This window comes from Molothrus aeneus, chromosome 8 (assembly GCF_037042795.1).
Source record: "Molothrus aeneus isolate 106 chromosome 8, BPBGC_Maene_1.0, whole genome shotgun sequence".
NCBI classification, from domain to species: Eukaryota; Metazoa; Chordata; class Aves; order Passeriformes; family Icteridae; genus Molothrus; species Molothrus aeneus.
Window position 1 is genome coordinate 7656166 of NC_089653.1, and position 23167 is coordinate 7679332.

The window sequence follows — 23167 nt, forward strand, 5'->3', positions numbered from 1 at the left end:
ACTCAGGTTTCCTAGGGATAGTTTTTAGCTCAGTTGGTAGTTCTTTCAGCACTCACATAGAAAATAGGTAGAATCTTTAATTTAAACATAATTTCTCCTCAGTGTTGTTAACCAAACATTTAACGGAGAGTCTTAAAAGAGACGGTTGAAAGTCCCTCCCTGACTCATGTCCGCTTTCACCATCCAGGAACATCTTCCGATTTGGGCTCTCTATTTAAATATTGTCTCAAAAGGTAGGCATGACTCAAGATCCTAATATCAAATTTAAACACATACTTCTCACAGACCTCTTCATCCATCACTGTGAAATGAAAAAGCAGGGACATATTTTTGCCTTTGCTGGACACCTCTGAATCTGGAGAACAAATGGGCCCCTGTTATTTTTCATTCTCACTTTTCCCTTCCAGTGATTACAATGCAACTCACTTTTGACAGCTGCCACTGAATAAGTCACGATAAGTCTGAGCAGGATCAGCCCAGGCATGGACTCTGCAAGATCTTGGTTGTCTGTCTGCACCTCGTGTGGTCAGCTCCATCACTGCAGGAGGGCTCCAGACAGGATAAATGTCAGAGGATATGGGCACACTTTTGCCTTTTCACGTCCCTGCTCCACTCCCAAAATGACTCATGTGTCAGCAGGGAACAGAAACTGAACACGGGACACACTATTGAGTAGGGGAAGAAGCTACAAGAGGTCTTGGCCAGGGTGATGGCATTAGGGTACCCCAAGCCTTGGTGCTAAATGACTGAGGTGTCTGGCACGGTGACCACACGGTGGAGTTAGGAGAGCTGCCTCTGGGCTCTGCCACCGAAAAGGTTTGATTTGTAAGAGCGCTGGTTTTCACTTTTAATGGTGAAGGTCTCTGTGGGATAGAGTTTGAATTTCAGATAGATCTTGGATTTTGGATAAAGGCTGGATATTGCTGGCACCACTGGCTAGCAGGAAGGTTGTTAAGGAAAATAGCTGATGGCAAACTGAGCTACTACTTCTTCCTTCCATCCTCTGCTGAAGGCACTGTTTTCTGGGGACAACAGACAGGATTCTTTTTAAAATGTTACAGCCAACAGTTTCCAAACTATTTGTGCATATCGTGATGTACATCTACACAGACATACATGCTTATCTGGACGTACGTTGTGGGCAGCTTTTCTCTGCAGGGATGTGTGATTTCTATACGCGCACACACGTGCAGATTGCACCCCAGACAGATCCCCGGTACAGAGCAGATGTTTCATGCTGAATCCCCTTCTTCCCCCGCCGCAACCCACATCCAGCTGGGGAAGGGGAACGGGGCTCCTGACATCCCTCACCCCTCGGGAGCCCCTTATTTCATCAGGGGCAGCCCTCGCGGCGGCGGAAGGGGCTCTCGGGGGACCGCAGCAGTCCCGGCGGGCGCGGAGCGGGGCGCGGAGCAGGGCGCGGGACCGTGAGCGCAGCGGGGCGCGCAGTGGGGCGCGCAGGGTGCGCGCCGCGGGGAGCGAACAGCAGATTGCGGGCAGCCAATGGCGAGGGCAAGCCGAGGTGGCACCAAATTTCCCGCAACCAATCAGCTCGCAAGGGGGAGGGAGGGGAGGAAAAAAAAAAAAAAAAAAAAGGAAGAAAAAAAAGAAAAAAGCAGCCAGGCATCATGAGAGAGCCTGGCCCTCGTCATCCTCCTCTTCCTCAGCATCCTTCCTCCCTCCCGCCCCTCTGCCCGCTCCGCCCCGCCTCTCCCCCCGGCTACGTCGAGAGCCGGGCCCCCACCGCGATTCGCCGCCCTCCGCGCTGACCCCGCGCATCCCAGCCGCGGGCAGGGGGTCACCGGGAGGCCGGGGTGCGCAGAGTCCAGCCCCGCCAGCCGCCGAGCAAGCAGCCCCCCTTAAATACCTCCGCACCCGCCTCCGCGAGCTGCAGAGCTCGCCGAGCGAGGAGCCGACCGGAGCCAGCCTCTCGCCAGCGCCGGGGACCTGCGCGCCCGCGTACCGCGCCGAGGAGCAGAGACAGGGCCGCCCCATGCCTGCGCACTTGCTGCAAGAGGAGGTGAGCGGGGCCCCGGGGTGCGGGTGCTTTGTCTTCCCCTCGCCTCTTCCTCCTTCATCTCCGCGGCTCCGACAGCGCTGCGCTGCTGCTGTGTTGGGGAAGAAGGTGTGGGCATCCACGCGTGTCTGTGCGTGCACACACACACGTATTCATACGTGCGTGCCCGTGTCCTCTCCGCACCGCTTCGCAGCCGGGGAGGCGAAGGGGTTCAGTGGGAACGTAAAACATCGCCCATGCCTGGTGGGGAGCCCACGGATGAAGCGGAGACATCCGCCTTTGAGGTGATCTTCCTGGATCCTGTGCCCTCAGGTAGACTGAGCATAAAATACAGGGTTATTTTGAAAACACCCATCGAAACATGCTGGGTCCTTGAATAGCATGAAAGGCTATTCAAGAACATATTTTGTGCCAAGAAGTCATAAGTTTTTTGATAATACTCAGATTGGGATTTTTAAAAAAATTTCTTAATTAATTTTATTTTTGATAAGAAAGGGGTTTTACTCGCAGTGTTTTAAAACCAAATACTGCAGCAGGAAGCGTCTCTAGGACAGACGCAAGGTGAAAGCCGGTTGCCCAGATGAAATGAATGACTGTGTCTGCATTGCTTGAGCCAAGCAAGCATACAATAGGGAGACTGCCCATTTTTGGAATAAGAAGGTCTGAATAATAACCTGACACCAGTTAAGACATGTGGAGCTGTTGGATTTTTAAAGATTTTCATTTTTATTTTTGACCCTTATGGCAGCCACCCTTTGCCCAAGGGGAGGAGGCAGGCATTTGATTCTGGTGTTTGTGCTCTCACCTTCTCATCCTTCCCCCCTCTGCCAATGCCTAGAAGTGGATGTAAATCATACCCCTGCTTTTTTCATGTCACCAGCACCCAGGGTCTCCCTTGGTGCTTTTGTGCAGGTGCCATGACCTTCCAGGGATGCTGTGATGTAAAGAACTTTACTTTTCTCCCCTCCCAAAATGGATGTCAAAGGCAGTGTGTTCAAACCATGTTTCATGGTTTTGGCATGTATTTTGGGTCATATCCTGGAAGCTGGAAAGAATCCTGTCCCTGGGTCATGCTGGGCATATTCAAATATGCCGGACCCGAGATTCAGTGCCCTGGGGCCCATACACCGTGCCCGGTGCAGGAGCCTTTGAGCTGCAGCTGGTTGTATAAGCTGGCTGGATGCCAGGATCACCTATGGCATGTTCAGTGCTGGGGAGGTGGGGGTGTAGATGGGGAAACACATCTGTTCAGCAGATGAGAGCTGCAAAGCCATTCAGAAATGAGGGAAAGCTAATGAAAATTATTTAGCTGGCCTCCTCCCTCTCTCAGCCCTAAACTCCCGATCAATCTCCATCCCATTTTCCTGGGTAGGAGCCACTATGGTCATAAGGGGACAAAAATCTTCTTTCTTTCCTCGTTTCCCCCGTTTCTACCTCTCTCCCTCCCTCATCCCCCCATGCTCCTCCCACCAAGTTTGTAACGGTGGAGCTGTTTCACAGCTGCTTTATAGCCCTTTTGTTCAAGGTTAGTTTACATGTGAGAATTGACCAGCCTGATTATATCGGTGTAATTCCAGCAGCATAGGTATGCTGGTAAAATTCCTCATGTGGCTACTACAACTCCAGAAGAGATCTTTTTTTTCCTCTCTGCTGTTTTCTTTGCGTTTTCCCTCCTCCTCCTCTGCCCCCGTGTATCTTTGACAGTGACATAAGCTATCATGGAGGAGAAAAATGCAACTACAACCCCACATTCTTACTCTGGAAGCAGCATGTCCATATGGGGTGTGTTACCTGTCTAATTATACCACCAATCACTGCCGGGAATTTTTCCTGCATAGACAAGTCTTGGGTCTTTTTGGTAGATTGTCTTGCAGCCAAGAAAGAAAATTGTACCTTTCTGCCAAAATGCTAGATGAGAATATCTAACACTTGGGAACAGGCAGGACTTCTCCTTGCCCAGTCTCTGGATTAGAAGCCATTTCTCATGGCTCTTTGGGTGTGGGGATTACCTCTAAATTCTCTAGCAGATGAGAGTATCATACCCTTAAAACGTTAACTAGGAAAGCAGGCAGAGACAGCCTATAGCCAGGATGCAGAAGAGCCAGTCCCAAGCTCAGCAGCTTGCCTGCCTGCAGTGAAGGCAGCAGGATACTTTGTGTCCAGTTTTTTCCTTTCAAAACTTTGATTCCCAAGGAAAAACTAAAAGCGCTCCTCTATAGAGATCATTTTACTTCCCAAATGTGGGGAATCTGTCAGCCTTGCCAGCTCCTCCCCATCGGAAGGTATGTCTGTAACCCTCCAGTTTCAGCCCTTGGGAAAGGGAGGAGTTGGGGTGGCCACGTAAGCTGCCTGGCCTGATTTTAATGCCTCCCTCAGGAAACTAGGCCATGGCAGGATGGTGGTCTTTTATGAATCCTGAACACCTGAGTGGGAATCTGCTGTTAATTCAGCAGAGATCTCTACTGGGAAAGGAGCTTTCCCAGCTTGACCATGCTCTGTCCCTCAGTCTCAGCCCTCCTGTTCCTGCTGGCTGACCTTTAGTGCCCCTTCACCCATGGAGGCAGCAGTCTGGGGGGCAGAGGGATGTGTCCCAGGGGGCAGGGGATGGGGCCATGCGTGTGGGACACACCCTTGCATCCCATGTGCTTGGCACCCCCGGGGTTGGGGCACCTTGGGCACTTGGGCTTGGAGCTGACAAAGGGCTGCGAGTACCAGCAAGCACAGTACCAGCAAGCACAGGCTGTCTGGATGGAGATGGAAATCGGTGATTCAGGGTTCACTGACCTGTCTCATTAGGGTCAGTCCTGCCTGCTCCTTTTGTCATGCATGCCTGATGGGGCAGGCTGTCACTCAGCCAGGGCAAACAAGCATGTTCTGAGGGAATGTTGTGTCACAGTTACGGAAGGGAGCCAGGAGCCAAGCTGAGCCAACTTTTCTGCTTAAAACTTCCTCTCTACATGCTGGTGGCCATAGATCAGAGGATTGTCTTCCCTTGCCTCAGTTTGCCTGTGGGTGGGAAATGAGACAGGGATAAGAGTCTTAGCAGCAGGCACAGGATAAGTAGCTGCAGTTCTAACTAGAAGTACCTCACCTGACTGCTTCCATCCACTGATATTCAAGCATGTTGATCTTGCCACAACCCATCTTGGAAGGTGAGGCAGGCAAGATAAGGAGGCACCCCAGAGTAATCCCTTTGTGGATCTTCCTCATGTTCCCCTGTGATCCTAGGTGAGGTGACAAATAAGTAGGATTCAGGAGCAGCCCATTGATTTATTATAAAACTGTGTTTCAGACCATATTTCTTTCCCACCTATTTGTTCATTCACAAGATTTCCTTTATTGTTGTCCATTTATGCACAAGCCCAGACCACAAACCCACCTAAAACCATCCACTAATCAAACTGAACAAAAACAAAAATCCTTGCAGTCTGCAAATGATCTCACCAAAGCCACTGGTGGAAAAGAGACTGGCTTTCAAGTATTTTTCTTTACTTTTGGCACTCTACCTACCATTCACCTCCTCTCCAGAAAGACCAGGTCCCCGTCCTCTCAGGCCATGACTCCATGTGGCCAGAGCAGGATCTTTGTGCCAAGGGCTCAGCTGAAAGAATGGAGCCTTCCAGGGAAACTACAGACTGTGAATCTTACACTGCCAGCCTAGATGCATGTGTTTCTATTTCTTGAATTGATAACCACCAACTTCTTATTTTGTTTTCCCTTCTTTCCTTTCTTGAAAATATCCATTGCTGCCTCTTCAAGGAGTTCTCCTCCACCTCCAGCACCACTGCTGGTGGCACAGTCACCTCCCGGGTGACCAGTAAGGAGAGAGAGAAGGAGAAGGACTTACTCAACCACGAGGACTTGGCAGGAGACCGGGGCATGATGGACGATATCTTTGATGAGACATACCGGGAGAAAGAGGGCCCCAAGCCCCCTCTGCGATACGTCTGGAGGAATATCATCCTCATGAGCCTGCTGCACCTCGGGGCCCTGTTCGCCTTGACGCTGATACCCTCTGCAAAGATCCAGACACTGGCGTGGGGTAAGCGCATTCCTCTGTCTGTTTCTGGGCATCTGCAACCCCCAAATCTGTTGGGTGGGGTTTTTTTTCCCTCCAGGCCCATAGACTTGGGGATGAGAGAAAAAGAAGCAGGGAGCTTCTAGAAGCAGCTCTTCAACCAGATTTGTAGCAAGCTGTGGAAGGACCTGCTAGTGTCTCTTGTAAGGTCACACATGAGAAGGAAAGATTTGGCAGGGCTTTGGCTTGTCTGCTCAAAGAACAAACTTGATTCACAGACGTTAGGATTGGAAATATCCTCGGATGTGTAGCTGCTTCTGGGGTGAAGCACAAAAACTGTTTGATAGAGTACTGTGACAGTGCCAGAAAGTTAGGAAGAAAGATGCTACAAGAGCACCTTAACGGGTTTTTAGGGAGGCAAGGTACAGAGCACTACTTGGCATGAGACTGCTGCCCAGATGTGAGAACCATTCCTGTCCTTACCAGGGAAGTGTAAATCCCACAGAGTCTCAATGTGTGTATGAGGGAAAAGAGACAAAATACAGTTGTGCTGAAGATAAAAGTCAAGAATTAAGTCTGAAGCTCAGGTCTTTTATCATTCTTAAAAAAGCACAGATTAGCCACTGTCATCCCGGAACTAAGCCTGACGACTTTCAGAAAATAAATAAGCATGCTCTCCAGGCAGCAAATTCCAGTGGAAAGCACAACCCAGCAGAAGGTAGCTAGGGAAAGCTCTGCTTTCTCAGAGATCTTGCCCTGGGTAGGAACCAAACTTCTCCTCTGACTGCTTGAAAGACAGCTGGGCCCAGGGCCCACTCTGCAGGAGAGCTTCGCTTTCCACGAGCCTTTGTGTGGACCCCTGGTGGAGTCCAGAAACCAAATGGCTCCCAATAGGGAGGTCGAGAGATTGTATCCAGCCCCTGCCTCCCTGTGAAACAGAACATCCTGAAACAAAAAGCAACAGTCTAGATTGAGGTCTGCTGGAGTCGCTTTTGGGTTCAGTAGTGCTCCCGCTTCCTGGTCAGGCTGGCTATGGATGGGGCCTGGGGCGATCCACCTGGTCTGCCACCCTCTCAAAGTCTGTGTTCCTGATGGCTGTGTGCAACAAGTATCACATCTGAACCGGGAAGGAGATGGCTTCCTGGATGGCCAGGCTGACTCTTCCTCTTATCCTTATCAGCCTCTCACAGGCAGGGGTCTGCCTCCTCACTGGAGGCAACAGCCAGGGTCTGGCTACAGCATCTGCAAAAGCAGAGGCCTTGATGTGTTCCCTTGTGCAGCCAGCATGGCCTTTCAGGGGGATGTTGTGAAGGAAGACTTTGCTGGGCCTTTCCCTTGTGAAAACCTGACAGGCTGTACTTTCCCCTGGCCTGGGCAGAACATGCAGCCTCAGCATCATGTTGGAGGAGCATTTCAGGGCTCTTGGTCCTGTTCTGTGTGTCCCGTCCCTGGGCTGGAGGCTAAGCAAAGACTGCTGGCTTCTCCCACTCACTGAGCTGACAGCCTGGGTCCTCCAATTCCAGTCAGATAACCTCAGGATGTTGGGGCAAGGAGAAGGAAAAAAAGTGAGTTGAATTTACTGACTTTGTTTCAAGCTGCTGATATGCTCCATGATTTCCAAATCCATCCAACCCTTCTCCCTTGAGTGCCCTTGGGATACTTATGAGGGCTTGAGCATCTTTATCCAGAAAGTTAATGCTGTTTTGCATTCTGCTAAACCCCACCCTACCCCAAAATGGTCTCTGAGGCAGTGTCTTTGCAACTGTGCACCTCTTTAGGATGTCTGTATGGCATCTCATGGCACTTCCCAGGAATCTGCTTTGCTTTTTATCTGATGTCAATCTTTCCTGCTCTCCTCGCTCAGTCAACTCTGATGTGAAGTGCCAGTTGCTCTCCTGCCACTGTGAGGCACTGCAAGATTCCATGGTGGATTCTGGAGTGACATGTTCTGGGAATGGGAGAAGGACATGGTGTTTGGGGGAACTGCACTGTTCTGGACTGGCTGAAGATCTATCTGGCCTTACCAAAGCTGGAGTAGCTCCACCAAGCTCCCTGTCCTGCACTCCTGTTCTGGGAAAGGACCACTGTTCGTGGCACCTTAGAGCCAAGTCAGAGTTCCCTTATAGTCCATTCTCCTCCAGCACTAACTGAAACTGGAATACTCTGATCCTCCATGTGTCTCCCTTCTCAGCACAAGGCTTCTTGCTCCTTGCATTGCCCTTTTCGCAGCTCATACCTTTATTTGGCATATACAAGGCTTCTGTGGCTGTGATGTCATGTCAGTGACTTGCTGTTTTTTCCCATCACCCTCTGGTAGCAAGGAGAGGACTACAGTTCCCATGTTACACACAAGGATAGTGCAGCAGAGACTTGGGTTGCTCCTGGCAGTACACCATGGGCTCATGGCAGGCCAGCTCTAGCAATGGTAGTTCTGGAGCTGCTGGAGTTTTTGCTTGTTTCTTTGTTTTTCAGATAATTTCTTTCTTAGGTTGTGTACATATAATATGAAATTAGCATGGTCTCGGGTGTTCTCTGTTGTGTTGCAACAGGCAGCTGTGGGGCCTGGTAGCTCATCTACCTTCTATAATTTATCCATTGCTTATACCTACTTCATTCAGGCCACCGTCTCCTTGATGTTCCTCTCCCTTTGAAACCAGTTATATTGGTGACTGTCCTCTTTTGTTTTCATTTCTCTGTGTGCTGATTCCTCTTTGTCTCTCAAGCTCCCCAGCCCTGCCTTCATCATTGTTTGCTGTTCTGCGTTGCTGTGTGCATTGTCTCCCCTGATCTCTTTCTGGTACAGAGCTTCCCAGAATGAGCTCGGGTTGTTGATCAGGTGAGAGCTCACCATCACAAGAGCTCTCTGAGCCTGTCCAGCAATGACTTTCTAGTCAGCTCCCCTTTTATTTATTGTCTTTTCCACTGCACTTCTCAAAGTCTTGCTTAGTCTTTTCAAGGATCATGGGCACATTTTATGTCATTTGCTAAATGGCACAGAGACTGAGTCTTAAAGGGCAGGATGCAAAGGTGATGGGCAGTTTCTTCTCTAATTGCTCAGATCCTTGCTGGAAACATGATTTGTGGGTAGTCTTTTTAGCCCTTAGATGCAGCAGACTGACAGTAATTGCCCTAGCTCCTGTTGGCCTGGACAGCAGTGTCTGTAAACAAGAATGGTTCCTCTCGACATGGTGCTCTGTCAACACCTCAGATCCCTGCAGTGCCAGAGGCTCTAGAAGCATGGGTTGATACCATATTTTGTTGTTGCTGTATTATCTTTGGACCAAGGTGAACCTTGCTGGGTAATTTAGGCAACTCTGACAGTCAGAAAATCTCAGCCAATACTACCCCCAGAGATACGACCAGCAAAGTGTTTACAGTGGTTTTTTTACTTTCCCATCAAGACTACAGCTGGCAACACCTTACCACTTAGTGTTCCCTCCATGCTTAAGTAGCAGGTGGTGTGCTTCTCTGAGTGTGGCAGGGAAGTTAGGTTTCAGTGACAGCAGATCCTATTGCTCCTCCTAAACACTGTTCCCTTTATGCAGCCTGTAAATTTCATTGCCCCTGGTATCTTTCTTCTGAGAGTAGCAGGACTCACCCGGCTAACAGGGACTGGGCAGCAAGGAGGGAACAGTCCTGCACAGAGCAAAAGCCTAAGGACATGCTGCATCAGGAGCACCTCTTTACATGTAAACATCCTTGGTGTTCACTGCAGGTGGCAATGCTTTCAGCACATTCCTGGTTTCTCATCATAGCTTGGGTCTGAATCTGGGCCCTAAAGAGGTAAAGCCTAATGAGTCATAGCTATGACTGAATGCGGAATGTTTTCTGTTTAATTTTTGGAGCATTGAGTGCTTATTACTGTCAGTGGTCATAATTCTTTGTATTCCAGTTTAATGGGTCACTGGGAAAATCACCTGTGAGTTGCCAATATTTTGGATCTCGTGTAGTTCAAAGCGCAGTATGGAAGATTACTTTGAATCCTCAGCTGATGGAGTCCCTAAGTCCTTCAGTTTGGGGCAGCATCACAGGGCAAGTGTGAAAATCTGTGCTACTTTATTTCACCTTCTCTACTCTCTTTCCAATTGAATTCTTAGTGGATGATCTTGGAGGAGTTTTTCTTCTTCCCTGTGAGATGCTGATTCCCTGACTATGCAATGATTGATCATCATTGTACCTGTTTGTGGAGGTGAATTCTCTGAATCGTAAGGGTGCTGGATTCTTCTGTATTCCACAAGGATTTCAATCATTGTGCATATCCTGTCACTGTCACATAAACTCTTAGATATGGCTGATGGATCTAATTGTCTCCAGGTAGGGTCTGGCTTTCTGTGAAGCTGGTGCCAGCAATGCATAGACTGAGAATCAGTTGCTTTGCCACAGAAAGTGTCTGCCCCTTAGCTAAACTACAGCTTCTGTACACGGGCATGAGGCCAGGCAGCACAGGATTATAATTAGAGAGTTATGGCCATTGTAGTGACCTGGGATGCAGGTCCAAGAGAAGTCAGCATGAGCTGCTGAGGTTCATGGGCTTTGGATGGAGGCTGAGTTTGTTCTATGCCGGGGCACCCAAAAGCAGTGGTACTTTTCCAATTTTTTTACAAAATCTTCCAGGAAAGGATACCCAAAAGCAGATACTGGGTTGTCTGGGTTTGGAGTCTGTTGGTGTCCTCATCACATCTCTTTTGTGATTCCCCGTGCTTGCTGATAATGTCATTGTTGCTGGTGTCATCTTTTCCCAACAGGGGTATCCACAGGCAAATTCTGAGAATTGTCTGTATAATTGTCTGTATTGGACAGCTTTGTGAGCTTTGTTCAGCTCTGTTGTCTCTTGCAAAGGCTGGATCCTGCTGTATTTGCATGCTTGGCTCTTCTGAAAGACTGCCAAGGTGCTGGGAGACACAAGGCAGAGTTGTGCTGGTCCAAGGCTTGTGCTGCATTCAGCAGCAGGCAGGGAACCAAGGGAGAAGATGAAGATGGGGAATCACGGTCAGACCAGCAGACAGGGAAGGTCACTCTTGTGCAGTGGGATGGAAGTAAGAAGAGTTCATGCAAGTTTAAGGGGCCAGAAGATGATGTTAAATCAGCCAAGACAGGCTTTTAGCGGATAAGAGATTAGGCTGGGAATGTAGAAAAACAAAAAGGAGGTGACAGAAGGAAGATGAAGCAGGAGATGAGCAGAAATAAAGCCTGTATTATTTTGAATTAAAGAATCGGGCCATGCCTGGCACAGGTCTCAGATTTCTGATTCCAGACAAGTTTCTGTCAGAGTATCTGGTTTTCTGGATTCAAGATAAACTTGATTAGAGCCATTTGGCTGGACTGAATGGCTGAACGTCAAGTATGCTACCAGCAATTCCTATCCATGGACTTACATGAAGGAATAAGGAGCTCTTTTAATGATTGATACAATTGGCTGAAATATGCAAATTTATACCAGGAAAGTTTGCCCTGGGGGACTAGTAAGAAGGCAATGCTTCCCCCAGAGGACTAGAGGTGGATCAGTTGACCTGTTCACAGATGTGCACTCTTCCCTCTTTTTGTCTGAGCTTGCAGAGCAAACCAGCTGTTGAATGCTCTCTTTCTACCAAACTTCCTGACCCTTCCTTTAGAGGAAGAGTTAATTTGCAGAACCAATTTTCTTCTTACCCTACTTTCCTAGTGTAATGCTGCTATGAAACTCTTGGGATCTTTTCTCCATTTCGGTTTTAGGATTAGGTGCTGGAGCTGAGGTTAATTTCCAGAATTCCCAGGAGGGCAAACAGGCACACAGACCAAGGCAAATATGAACTCATGATGTATTGGGAGAGGGATGTGGTTTTTTACTAGATGCCAAAGGGGCAAGGAATTCCTTTTGCCCTGCCTGAAGAGGGAACTCATGAAGCAGCCTCAAAGCTGAAAAGGGCCCAGCAACATCTGCGTCTGCCATGGGCACAACTTGCAAGGAATCGTTAGCCCCGGGGTTTCCTTCTGAGAAAGATGCAGGAGTTGAGCAGAGGGAGGGATCAAAAAGACCCTAGGAACAGTAGCCCCTGGGCAGATTTTAAACCAGTGCTAGAGCTGAAGGTGAAGCCCAGACTTCAGCGGGAGGATAGGTTAGATCTTTTTTTTGCCAGCTTCTGCTGAGAAAGGGAGCAGAAAAAAAGCCTAACCCTGGGCTTGAGTTGTTCCGCTCAAGAATGCTAAGATTATCTACCATCTCTTGGTGAAAGTAATGCAAAAGAGATTTAGTGGGGATTGGTGAGATGGGAAAGCAAGAGCCTGGATTATTTGGGGTGGAAGGAAAGGGAGAAACTGTTCCCTGGTGGACTGCAGTGCTTTTATCACAGTGCTTTATGAAAGCAGCCAGTTTATACAATGTTGACTACTCTGCACTATGACAGATGGCACTATGCCGAAGAACCAGCCCTTGTGAGTCTTCTAAGGGGGAGCCTCCTTCCTTGTTAGAGATGAAGAGCTGAATTGCTTTGTCCACATTGTCTAGGAGGCCTGTGGTAGCTTGGGCAATCTCACATTGAGTTTTATTGCCCCAATCTGCTCTCCATGGATTCCTCTCTTGCTTATACAGCTTTGGGGGTAGGCCCACCTTTGTGTTGCTCTGCCTGAAGCTTTGCTCCAACTGCTCAAACACCTTCTTTTCCTTTGTAGCTCTTCTGTGTTTCGTGGTGAGTGCTCTGGGGATCACAGCTGGATCTCACCGCCTCTGGAGTCATCGCTCCTACAAAGCCACGCTGCCCCTGCGCATCTTCCTGACTATTGCCAACTCCATGGCCTTCCAGGTAAGCATTTCCTCAGTGTCCCACTGGTCCTCAGAAGGAAGTGCTCCCATGAATCCCTGTCCCAGACAGGGGACACAATCTGATGAAGAGGCTCCTCTCTCCTACTGCCTCTTATTAGGAAGAAGACAGCCCTTTCCATCTAACACTGCAGTGCTAGAGTCTGTCTCGTTGTCTTTACCTTGTCCCATCAGAGGCTGACTCTGAGGCAAACCCAGTGTTGAGAGGACAACAGGCCAAAACCAGGGGTAGGAAATCTCTGAAGCAGGAATGTACCTTTCTCTTAAGGTGTGGTCTCCCTGTGCTTGCACCAGGTCCCATGAAAGAGGTGTGGAAGTGTTAAGTGTTTTCCTGGTGTTGCCTCACTCTCCTTTTGCTGTGTGGCTGATAAAGGAGAAGACATCTGCTAAGCCAAGGATTGTAGAATTCTACAGGATGTAGAATTTGCTACTTCATAAAGACCAAGAACTTGTTGGGATTTAGGGGATGTTTCTCTCATTCAGAAGAGTGATATTTAAGACTAATCATGTTACAAATCACTCCACTGGCTTCCAGAGGGTTGTCCCAGGTCAGTGATATTTTAAGGAGAGAAGGGTTGGGCCCATTCAGAGTGGCACAAGTGACTGCAGGCACTGTTAAGCACCTTGGAAGATTGCTTCACCTCTCAAAGAGCTCTAAACTCAGGATATTGCCTAACTACTGTGAGAGTACTTCACAGTCCCCAAAACAAACAAAACTGCAAATCTGTAGAAGTCGGAGTGAAAACCCAGATTGGCATGGCACAGAAAAATAAATCCTCTCAGGCTTGCTGCTGTAAGTCAGCCCTAACAACACTCCATCCTCCAACTGTACTGAAGGGTTGCTTGTCTGTGGGAAGTACTCAGGAAGGTGTCAGAATGCAGCACTTCCTGCTATAAAAAGGTGAACGCGAAAGTATCAGTGCTGTGCTCTTAAGTAATTCTCCAGAGGATATTATTTTTTTTACGTGTAATCAAAACAGAGTAGTTTTTTAAGCTTTGAAAAACTTTCTAAAACATCATTGAACTTCTTCTCTGATAGTACCAAACAGCTGTCTTTGATGAGGAAGGGGAGGGACCAATCTGCTGATTCCAGCCAGTGGTCCAGTACTCAGTGAGGCAACAGGATGGGTTGCTGTGTATTAGCTAGTCCTGTACAAAGACCATCTTTCACAGGGTTATGGGGCAGAGGGGGAAAGAATTTGCTGAGCTATTGCTGTAGGGGATAGGAATAGACAAAGATGAGAGACAGACAGATATTTCAGCTTCAATAGGAACTAATCCAAAGTTTTAGTGAAAACTCAATACTATTCCCCATGGATTTTTTTTAGTAGTTACTTTCAGTGAGATCAAGAGAAGATTTATGTTGAATTTCTCTCATTCCTATTAGTGGCAGCAGAGGAGATCAGGAACTTTTAAGATCACGGAAGTTTATGGACTGTCTTATCTTAGGTCCTCCAGAAAACACCTGTTGGCTGCTCAGAGACCTGTGACTTGTAATTTCAGAGAATTTATGAATTCTGCCTCTAACTGGCTTTTCCACCTACAAGACCTGCCAGCTGCAGCACAACAGAAGGTCTCATGGTTATAGCCTGTAGCTGGGATATGCCAAGAAGAAGACATTCTCCTTGGCTTTGCTTGCTCTTCTCAGAAAGTCATGATTTTCAGTCAGGGTTGCAGTTAGAGGTGGTCCAAAATAAAACCTGTAGAAAAGATAATGTGCTAAAGTTTGGGTCAAGATACAGATTTTTCAGGTTTGAAACTCCTGATTTTGTATGTAGACAGGATGTGGTAGATGAAGTCATACCATGATCCAGCTGTGTTACATGGTCTCTTTCCAAATTTGTGCCTCCTGCCTCCAGCAAGACAGGGAAAACCTTCCCATGTGTGCAAGCCCAAGCTGTCTGTCAACTTTCAGACTGGGCTTTCTCATGTTACATGGTGCTGTGTAGGGGCTGGGATGTGAAAGAGACTTTGGGTCACGGGTGAAACTTTTCCAGCATAGGTACTGGTTGAGTTTCTCTGCTTACTTAGATAGGGAGGGCAGCTGGGCCACTCTCTTCTGGGGGAATACTGAGTGACCAAGCTCTGGCCACAATCAGCAAGGGCTGCTGATACTTGGAGATATTTGGCTGGAAGGAAGGTGGCAGTTCCCACTATTAGGAAACAAACAAGACTTTAACCTTGGCCCATGTCTATCATTGCCTTCTTGAATGGCCTGCAGGTAAATCATTTTATCTCAGGAAAGGAGGAGTGGTTACAATACCTGAAAAGGACTTGAGGAGTTGAGTCTCTGTTACAGGCTCCCTGTGTGGACAAGTCCCTTAGTCTTTCGAGGCAAGAAATAGGGATGGTTATGCCATTTCCCTCTCTTCAAAGTGTTTTCAGGAAAAGTCCTGGGTATGCAGGTGATTAAGGAGCCTCTTGTGTAATACAGGTAATAGAGCCATGGTTAGATCTCTATTTCATGTTTTCTAGGATGGTGTAATACATGGCTTTAAGCTCATTGAAATCTTGATACAAAGAAATGATCACAGGCTTATGAGAATCTATTCTTAAAACCAGCCAAAGCAATCATTTCATAATTCAAATGATAAAAGCATTGACATGTTCCAAACAGTATTGATTTTGCTGCTTAAATTGAACAGTAATGGGGCTGAAGAGAGGTATTTTTGAGAAATGTCATTGAAAGGGTGTGTTTGTTCTCCTTCTAAAAAGGGACCTCAATTTTAAGACTGTTTGATCTCCAATAGAAAAAAAAATTTAAAAAAGCCTTGCCCCCCCGAAGTTAAACATCTGATTAGGCAATCCCAGGACAAGCAAGGCAGGATGACCTATGGGAAATGTCAGGTAGAGGGAGGGGGCAGGTCAGCCTCGCCTGGCACTGTGCAGGGATGGGGATGGGGACAGGGATAGGGATGGGACAGGAGCCGAGCATAGGAGAGGAGGCACCAGCCAGCCAATGAGAGTAGCTGCTGCAGGGGTGGGGCACAGGCTGACCAATCAGAGCCTGCAGCACCATGGGTGTGGTGAAACCCCCCCAGCCCAGAGTTGGCCAATCAAAGAGCAGCAATGAGGCACTCCTGGAGCTGCTTCCCAAAAAACTGTAAAGGTGCAGCCAAAACTCAACCTTTGTTTTAAGTTCAGAAACCTCAAACCCTAATGAGACATAATGCTACTGATACAAGTTCAGGTCAATAGGATTTAAGTATTCAAGCATTTCGGGCCACTTTGTAATTTGAACGGAACATCTCCAGCCCTGTCCCTAAGTTTTCACTCCTGCTGACTTGCAGAATGACATCTACGAGTGGGTCCGGGACCACCGTGTCCATCACAAGTTCTCCGAAACAGATGCAGACCCACACAACGCCATGCGGGGCTTCTTCTTCTCCCACATTGGCTGGCTGCTTGTGCGCAAGCACCCCGATGTCATCGAGAAGGGACAGAAGCTGGACCTCAGTGACATCAAGGCTGACAAAGTGGTGATGTTCCAGCGCAGGTGAGTAGTGGGGTCAGCCTTAGTGGGGAGCCATGGGGAGTGGAGCAGGGACAAATGGGCTGGGAACTCAAGTGGCTTTGATGGAATGTGAGAGGATTGAGGGCATCATGTGAGAAATGTGATTCTTCAGCATGCCCAAGGCTTTGCTGTGAGATGAGCTGTGAGAAATGAGCTGTTCCTCTCCTATGAGAAATGTTTAGAATCCAGTGCTACCTCTAGCCCTCCCACACCCTTCTCTTGCCTGCCTACCCTGCAGCATCTTGCCAGCAGTAGACTGAGATTCCCACCACAAAGCCACTCCACACCTGCTCACCCCACAGCCCAGCTGCTGCTTTGGCTGGCCCAGAGCCCAGACACAGGTGCCTCTGAGACATCCTTGGAGATTGTACACCTTCCAGGCCATGTATGTGCCCCTCTTCCCTCAGTCTCTTGGAAACAGTATGGTGAAAGAAGGGTTGAAAATGGAGATGTGAGAGGTGCAGTATCTGGGAAGAACAGTCTTCATTCACTGGTGCCTCTTGGGTAGGATATCTCTCACCCATCTGGAGCTATACTAGGACACAGAGAAGGTGAGCCTATCACAAAGGCTGCAGGGATGTGGGACTTAACCCATATAGTAACCAGCCTAGTACAGTCAGGAAGGAAGTCACGAAGTTCCTAGTACAGTCCCAGACTGACTTTTCTTGTGGATCATCAGAGCGGTTCACCTTCCTCTATTCCCATTCTTCTAGTGTGAGAGAGCCCACATGCTCACCTGTGCCACTTGCTTGCACTTGTTGATGGGGTGTATTTGTAGGCAGAGCCAAGTCTGCAAGGAGGAGTTGCAGCATTGGGCCAAAGCCAGAGAAAGGACCATGTGTGGGACTCTGGAAGCACGGGGTTGCCTTTATGGGGATCAATGTAGCTGATCAGCAAATGAAAGATGAAGCCAAAAGCAGCAGCTTTTCTGGGTGTCTGAGTGTCTGGACTCTCACTCACCCCCATGGTGATGGGAGCATTGCTTTGTGCAGATGTGAGGAGAGCAGGATTTAGTCTGAGTCTCTTACCTGATGATAGGACTTGGGAATCTCCAGGCATAGCTTCTGCACATCCAGAGCAAAAGATATAAGGCTCAGGAATGAGGCATTTCTGCACTTGATTTTCCCTGTATAGCTGAGCATGAATCCTTCAAATGGAGGACTGAATCAGTCCTTCCTGTCCTGCCTCTGCCACTGAACCCATTCCTCCTGGTCCCTTCCTTTCCAGATACTACAAGCCTTCAGTGGTGTTGCTGTGCTTCACACTGCCATCTGTAGTGCCCTGGTACTTCTGGGATGAATCCATCATCATCAGCTTCTTCATTCCAGCCATCCTGCGCTACACCTTAGGGCTCAATTGCACTTGGCTAGTGAACAGTGCTGCTCACATGTTTGGCAACCGGCCGTATGACCAGAACATCAACCCGCGGGAGAACCCCTTGGTCAGCCTGGGGGCCATAGGTATGTCCAACATCTGTGTCTTTGCTGCAGGGGGACTGTAGAACAGGGACTGCCTCTTGGGGCTGCAACTGCTTCTAGGAATTTCTATCAATCCAGGTGTCCCTATTTCCCCTGCACCTTTCAGCCTTTGCATCTGAGGGTGTTTCCTGTGCTGGCCAGTGAGTACATAAGGGCAGTGGGGTTATCAGCTCCCATCAGACTCTTTCCAGGCTGGAAGGACTCTGCTACACTTAGCACCTTCTTATCTCAATGACAATATTTTATTTACCCTGTTCAGAGGTCTCTCTGCCACGTTCACTAGACTGAAAAACGTGTGCTGCTGTCACTGCATATCTCTCTGAGATTTGTCAACTTGAAAACCAGCAGATTCACATTTTGACATGTTCTCAGGACAGCTGGTGATATTGGGGGTACTTGAGGGTAAGACAAGATAGATGCTTTCATATTTTTTTACTGAAATTTTGAAGATCTAGTAAAGTACATCCCAGGATCAGCATATGCTTTTATCGGTTTTCCCCTGCCTAAATCCTCATCTGTTTTGCACCACTGTACCTCAGTGGGGCTCCAGTGATTTCCAGCACCAAAGGATCTGCTTGTGGAATTTTAGTAGAGAGGGATTTGAACTGCAGAGATTCAGGGGTAGGAGCAGGAGTCAAGGCAGTGTCTTTGAAGGGGTGAGCACTGGAGCCAATGTTGACAGTGTCCAGAACAGATAGTGGCTGAGTGGTGTAGATTACTTAATAGAAGTGTCTGCTTAATGTCTGCTTTTTTCCCCATGTGGAAATGTGCTTTGGATTTGACACGAGGATTGCCAGTGTTGTGGAAGTATTGATTAGCCTGGTTTGTTGGAGGCTTGCTGCTGGTCTAGCTGGTAGCTGAATTAATACTAGAAGATTTCTTGTGGTGGGAAGGGAAAAACTATTAGGAATCCTCTGTTTTTTTGGTGCAGCTGGGGAACCAGGGCCTTTCACTGTTCCCTGCCATATGCCTATTTTCCTCTAAAGCACCAAAAATCCTCTGTGATTGTCATTGTCTCAGCCCTGGCATGCTGGGTCATGCCCAGATGGGATGGGGTAGATTTCAGGAGGGTGAAATTGGGCTGAGAGGAGAGAGGAACCTGGACTCAATCCAGAGCCCATTACAAGAATATGGTGCTTTGAGTCAAGATAAAGGGTCTGTCACCTAGTGCTCTGCAACATCCTCTCCCTGATCATGTTTTTCAGGAGAAGGCTTCCACAACTACCACCACACCTTCCCCTATGACTACTCCACCAGTGAGTTTGGCTGGCGCTTCAACTTAACCACAGCCTTCATTGACCTCATGTGCCTCCTGGGGCTGGCCAGCGATCGCAAGAAGGTCTCCAAGGAGGTCATCCTAGCTCGGAAATTGCGGACTGGAGATGGAAGTCACAAGAGTGGCTGAGTTCCTGCTCCCTTTCACACACACATCCACACCTCTCCTTCCTCCTTTTTTCTCCCTTCCCACCCCCTCCAAACACGCTGGACAAAAGTTTAATGTTCTGTTAACTAACTACTGAATAATGCTACCAGTTTGCTTAAGATAATGATAATGAGTTTTAACGCCCCCCTCCCATGCTGCATTTTGCAGGATGTATTTAAGACCTAGGACTCTGCCATTATAACACAAGGCCACCCTTTCCCTCCTCTCCTTTCCCTTTCTGTTTTCCTCTCCAGCCTCTCTAACCTGTCTCCTGCTTTACATTTTCCCAGTCTCAACCTGCAAGAGAAGCTGGTAGGAAGTGGCCTGGGGAGGCCCATTGCAGTTGGCTGTGTACTATTTAGTTAAGGGAAGCCTGAACCAGCCAGATGAAGAGTTGAGCCAAAGTCAGTGACCCTCTCCCCACTACCTTCCCCCCAAAGTTTCTGCCACAGTCCCTTCTCTTTTCTCAAGGGCTGCTGACAGACATGACATGGCTAAACTGCTCTTCCTGGGAAAAGCAGCCCCATCTCTTGCTCTTGTCATCAGAAAGAAGAGTTGTTTCTTTCCAAGATGTCTCTTGGGAAGTGTTCTCCACTGCTCCTCACCACCTAGCCACTCTGGCTGGGGAGAGAAGAGTGCCCAGACTCTCTCACATCCCCAGGTCCACCACTGGCCGGGGGATGCTGTAACAGCAGTGGGAACTGGAGAGGGAGTACTGGTGGCCTTAATTTGCACTCCCTCTGGTGTCACAGCCTCCCTCCCTGCACTGCCCTCTGTGCCATGAGGGACTGAAGGCAGAGCATGACTCTGAGCTCCACAGCTGTTTTGGAGAGCCACGGTGAGGAGGAGGACAGATGGAAGGGTGTGCCACTGGCTGCCAAGGGGCAGGACCAGCCCATAGTGAGTTTTGTTCACCTCCACCACTGCGATTTTTGCTGGCAAATGGGACTTTGCCAAAATGGAGAGGAGGAGAAGGATGTAAACCAAAGCTCCACCTCTGAGCTAAGCTGCTTTATGTGCTGGAGAAACAGGGTCCCTTCTGGGTGGCAGGCAGATCCACATCTTTGCTGAGCACAGAGATAGGACAAGGGAGCACCTGCAGGTGTAAGGAGGAGTGAAGGTGTCTGCAGGACCAGGTATTTTCATCCTCGGGGGCTCCACTCAACAAGTGCCTGAGAAACATCACTGTGGGGCCAGGTGGCACAGGGGGCTTAAGGAAGTTGAGACCTCAAGGTGAGAAACTGCCACCAATGTGAGCTACCTCTGTGCTTTCTTGCCCAGGGTCTGCTATGTAGGTTTGCCATTCCCTGCTGCCTAGAGGGAGTGGGAAGGAGCTCCTTGTTAGTCCCTTAGCTTGCCTCCCAGCCCCCTCGGCGAGCCATCTCGCCACCGCGCTCCTTTGCCAGTGAGACAGGCAGCGAGGGCGGCTGAGCCTGCAGAAAGGGCAGTTACATCACTGAGCCAATGTGGGCATGCAGCTGGAGGGCGCTGGAGAAAAAAGTCCATGTGGGTGTTGTTTCCTGCAAGTTACAGAGACCAGCTTGAGTTCAGGCAGTTGGTTACATTCTGGATGTTACAGCATCACGCCCCTCACTGAGCTGAAAGTGCTTTTTCCCCCTTAATTCTCCTAGTTATTATTAATTTTTATTACTATTATTGTTATTAGTTGTAGCAATAGTACTGTTTTTGTTGCTTCAATGCATCAATCAGAGCTGGAGGAAAGCACAAGAGGTAGCTGGAACAAAGTGACATTGGAGTGGGGTTTGCAGCATCTCCCTTATTCAGGCAGGCCAGGGAAGGCAGATACAGTGCAGATGCCAACTTCCTCACCTCAGCTCTGCCACGTCGCAGCCAGGGAAGCTTCACGGGAGTGAGTGTCTGCAGCTTTGCTTCTTCCTGCTGCAGTGAAACTCGCCAGGAGCCAGGATAGCTCTGTGATGTCCTCCTTAACAAGAACAAGCTTGTTACTCAGAAAATGAGCCTGTCTCCTCACCTTCCCCTCCCTGCCACCACCATGACCTTGTTTTTGCTCAGCAATGGGACCCTTTGAGTTTTTGAGCCATTAGGAGTGATGTGGTCTCCAGCCAAGAGGAACAAGGACAAATGGAGAAGAGAGTCCTTCAGCTCCTGGTTTCAGGAGACAGCGTCCTTACTGCTCTGAGGCTGTGGACTGCCTGGGTGCTGGCTGGACCAAAGGGAGTTGTGGCTAGAGCTGTATCCTACCATTTGAAAAAAACCAAAAAGCCCTCCAAAAAAAGAGAAACACAGTTAGCTCTGTAATTGTGGGCTGACTTTGCTCTAGTGTAAACCCCTCTGAACTCATCGAAGTCCCCAGAGGATGAATGTGCTCCAGCCAGTAATTTGAAAGGGGTGAGGGGAGGGGAGAAGGGGAGAATTATTTCCTTGCTCCTGGTGCCCTAAAGGTGTAGTGTGACATACTCTACAGTAGAGATGCGTGCTGTGAAATGCAGCTGTATTTCACATCCTCTCAGCAGAGAAGCAGGGCTTGACATCAAGGGTTTCTTTCAAATTTCAAGTGCTGATTCAGGTCCAGAATCTGGAACGAGAGTGGAAGTTGAGGAGCAGTAACCAAACAGTCCTGGTGTTTGTCCAGTCACTTTAAAGGTAGATTGGCAAATATCTCTGGGTGCCTTAAATCTTTCTTTAATATACATAGAAGTATTGACAGCTATTTGCCGTTTTGTTTTTTTTTTTTTTTTGAGTTATGAACATTCAAGGGGTTTCTTAATTATTTAATTGCCTACATTGAACTGTGGGTGCAGGTGATTTTGAATGTACTTGAGTAAGAATTTTTGTTAGATTAAGAAACAGATACAACACTTTAAGTAGAACTTTGTTTGAGATATATATATATATACACCTATAAATATATATATATTTTTGGTGGCATGTTTGTGTCCTGGACGCATCGTCTGTATGTTTAGCTTAAATGAGTCTGTGAAAGGTGGAAGCAGAAAAAGCAGCAGTGGGACCTCATGGCTAAAGCAGCTGGGACCCATTCCCAGTTTACCAACTCGCTTGCTGCGTGATTTGGGACGAAGTCACTTAAAAACACTCTGTGCCTCAGTTCCCCTGTCTGTAACGGGGTGTTACACCCTGCCTCCCAGAGGTGTGGGTGAGGCTCGCTGCTGACCAGCCGAGCACAGGACGGAACAGTACGAACCACACACACCGCTGCTGGCAGAAGCATGGACTGGTTTGTTTTCCAAAACCATTCCCAGCCCTGCTGGTATTGTGAAGAGCAGAAGTCTAAGTGTTGAGTGTTCAGGGAAGGATTGGAAAGTTGAATCTGCACATTGTCTAAGCTCTGTCACTGTTGAAATGTGAGTAGGATACGATTTTTCACAGTTTAGGGATTTCTGCATAGTAGTATCTCTGTTTTGTGTACTGGAAAAAAAAAAACTTTTTTGAAATAATTTCTACTAATATGGAAACAGACATCTGGTTGTGCTGATCTGAAATTTTATTTGTTCATAATAAAAATGATAAATGTTACTTTAAAACTTGTTTGACTGATGACATGGTGGGCAGGGCTTGGTAAAGCACGAGATACGCACGCCATCAGGACCGGAATGCTGTGGCTTACTGCTTCCAAACCCTTCTCTCTCCCAGGAGAACCAGGGGAAAAACGCCTCTGGCTCTTTAAGCATCATGAATGAGTGGATTATAATGGCTTTCATACTCCAGCGCAGGCCAGGCAGGCACACCCCGCCGAGGCTGCCCCTGCGCCTGGGGTTACTGCAGGTTAAATCCAGCCGGGGCCCCTTGCCAGGGCCTTGTGGCTGGCGGATACACATGCGGCACAACACGTAATACCGGCAGCCGCCCGTCGGGCGGGTTCATCAGCCTCAGCAGGGGAATTTTCCTCATGCAGCAGTGAATGTCCCTGCTTATCCCCAC

General features: G+C 48.4%; 1 protein-coding gene across 1 annotated transcript; it reads left to right on the top strand.

Annotated features, from left to right (window-relative positions):
* Positions 1 to 1631: 1631 nt before the first annotated feature.
* SCD (stearoyl-CoA desaturase) lies at positions 1632 to 22770 on the top strand. The gene is made up of 6 exons (XM_066554517.1): positions 1632 to 2020; positions 5777 to 6059; positions 12684 to 12814; positions 16122 to 16327; positions 17573 to 17805; positions 19029 to 22770. Exons 1-6 carry the CDS (start codon positions 1994 to 1996, stop codon positions 19226 to 19228), a joined length of 1080 nt encoding a protein of 359 aa, XP_066410614.1. The 5' UTR covers positions 1632 to 1993; the 3' UTR covers positions 19229 to 22770.
* Positions 22771 to 23167: the final 397 nt, after the last annotated feature.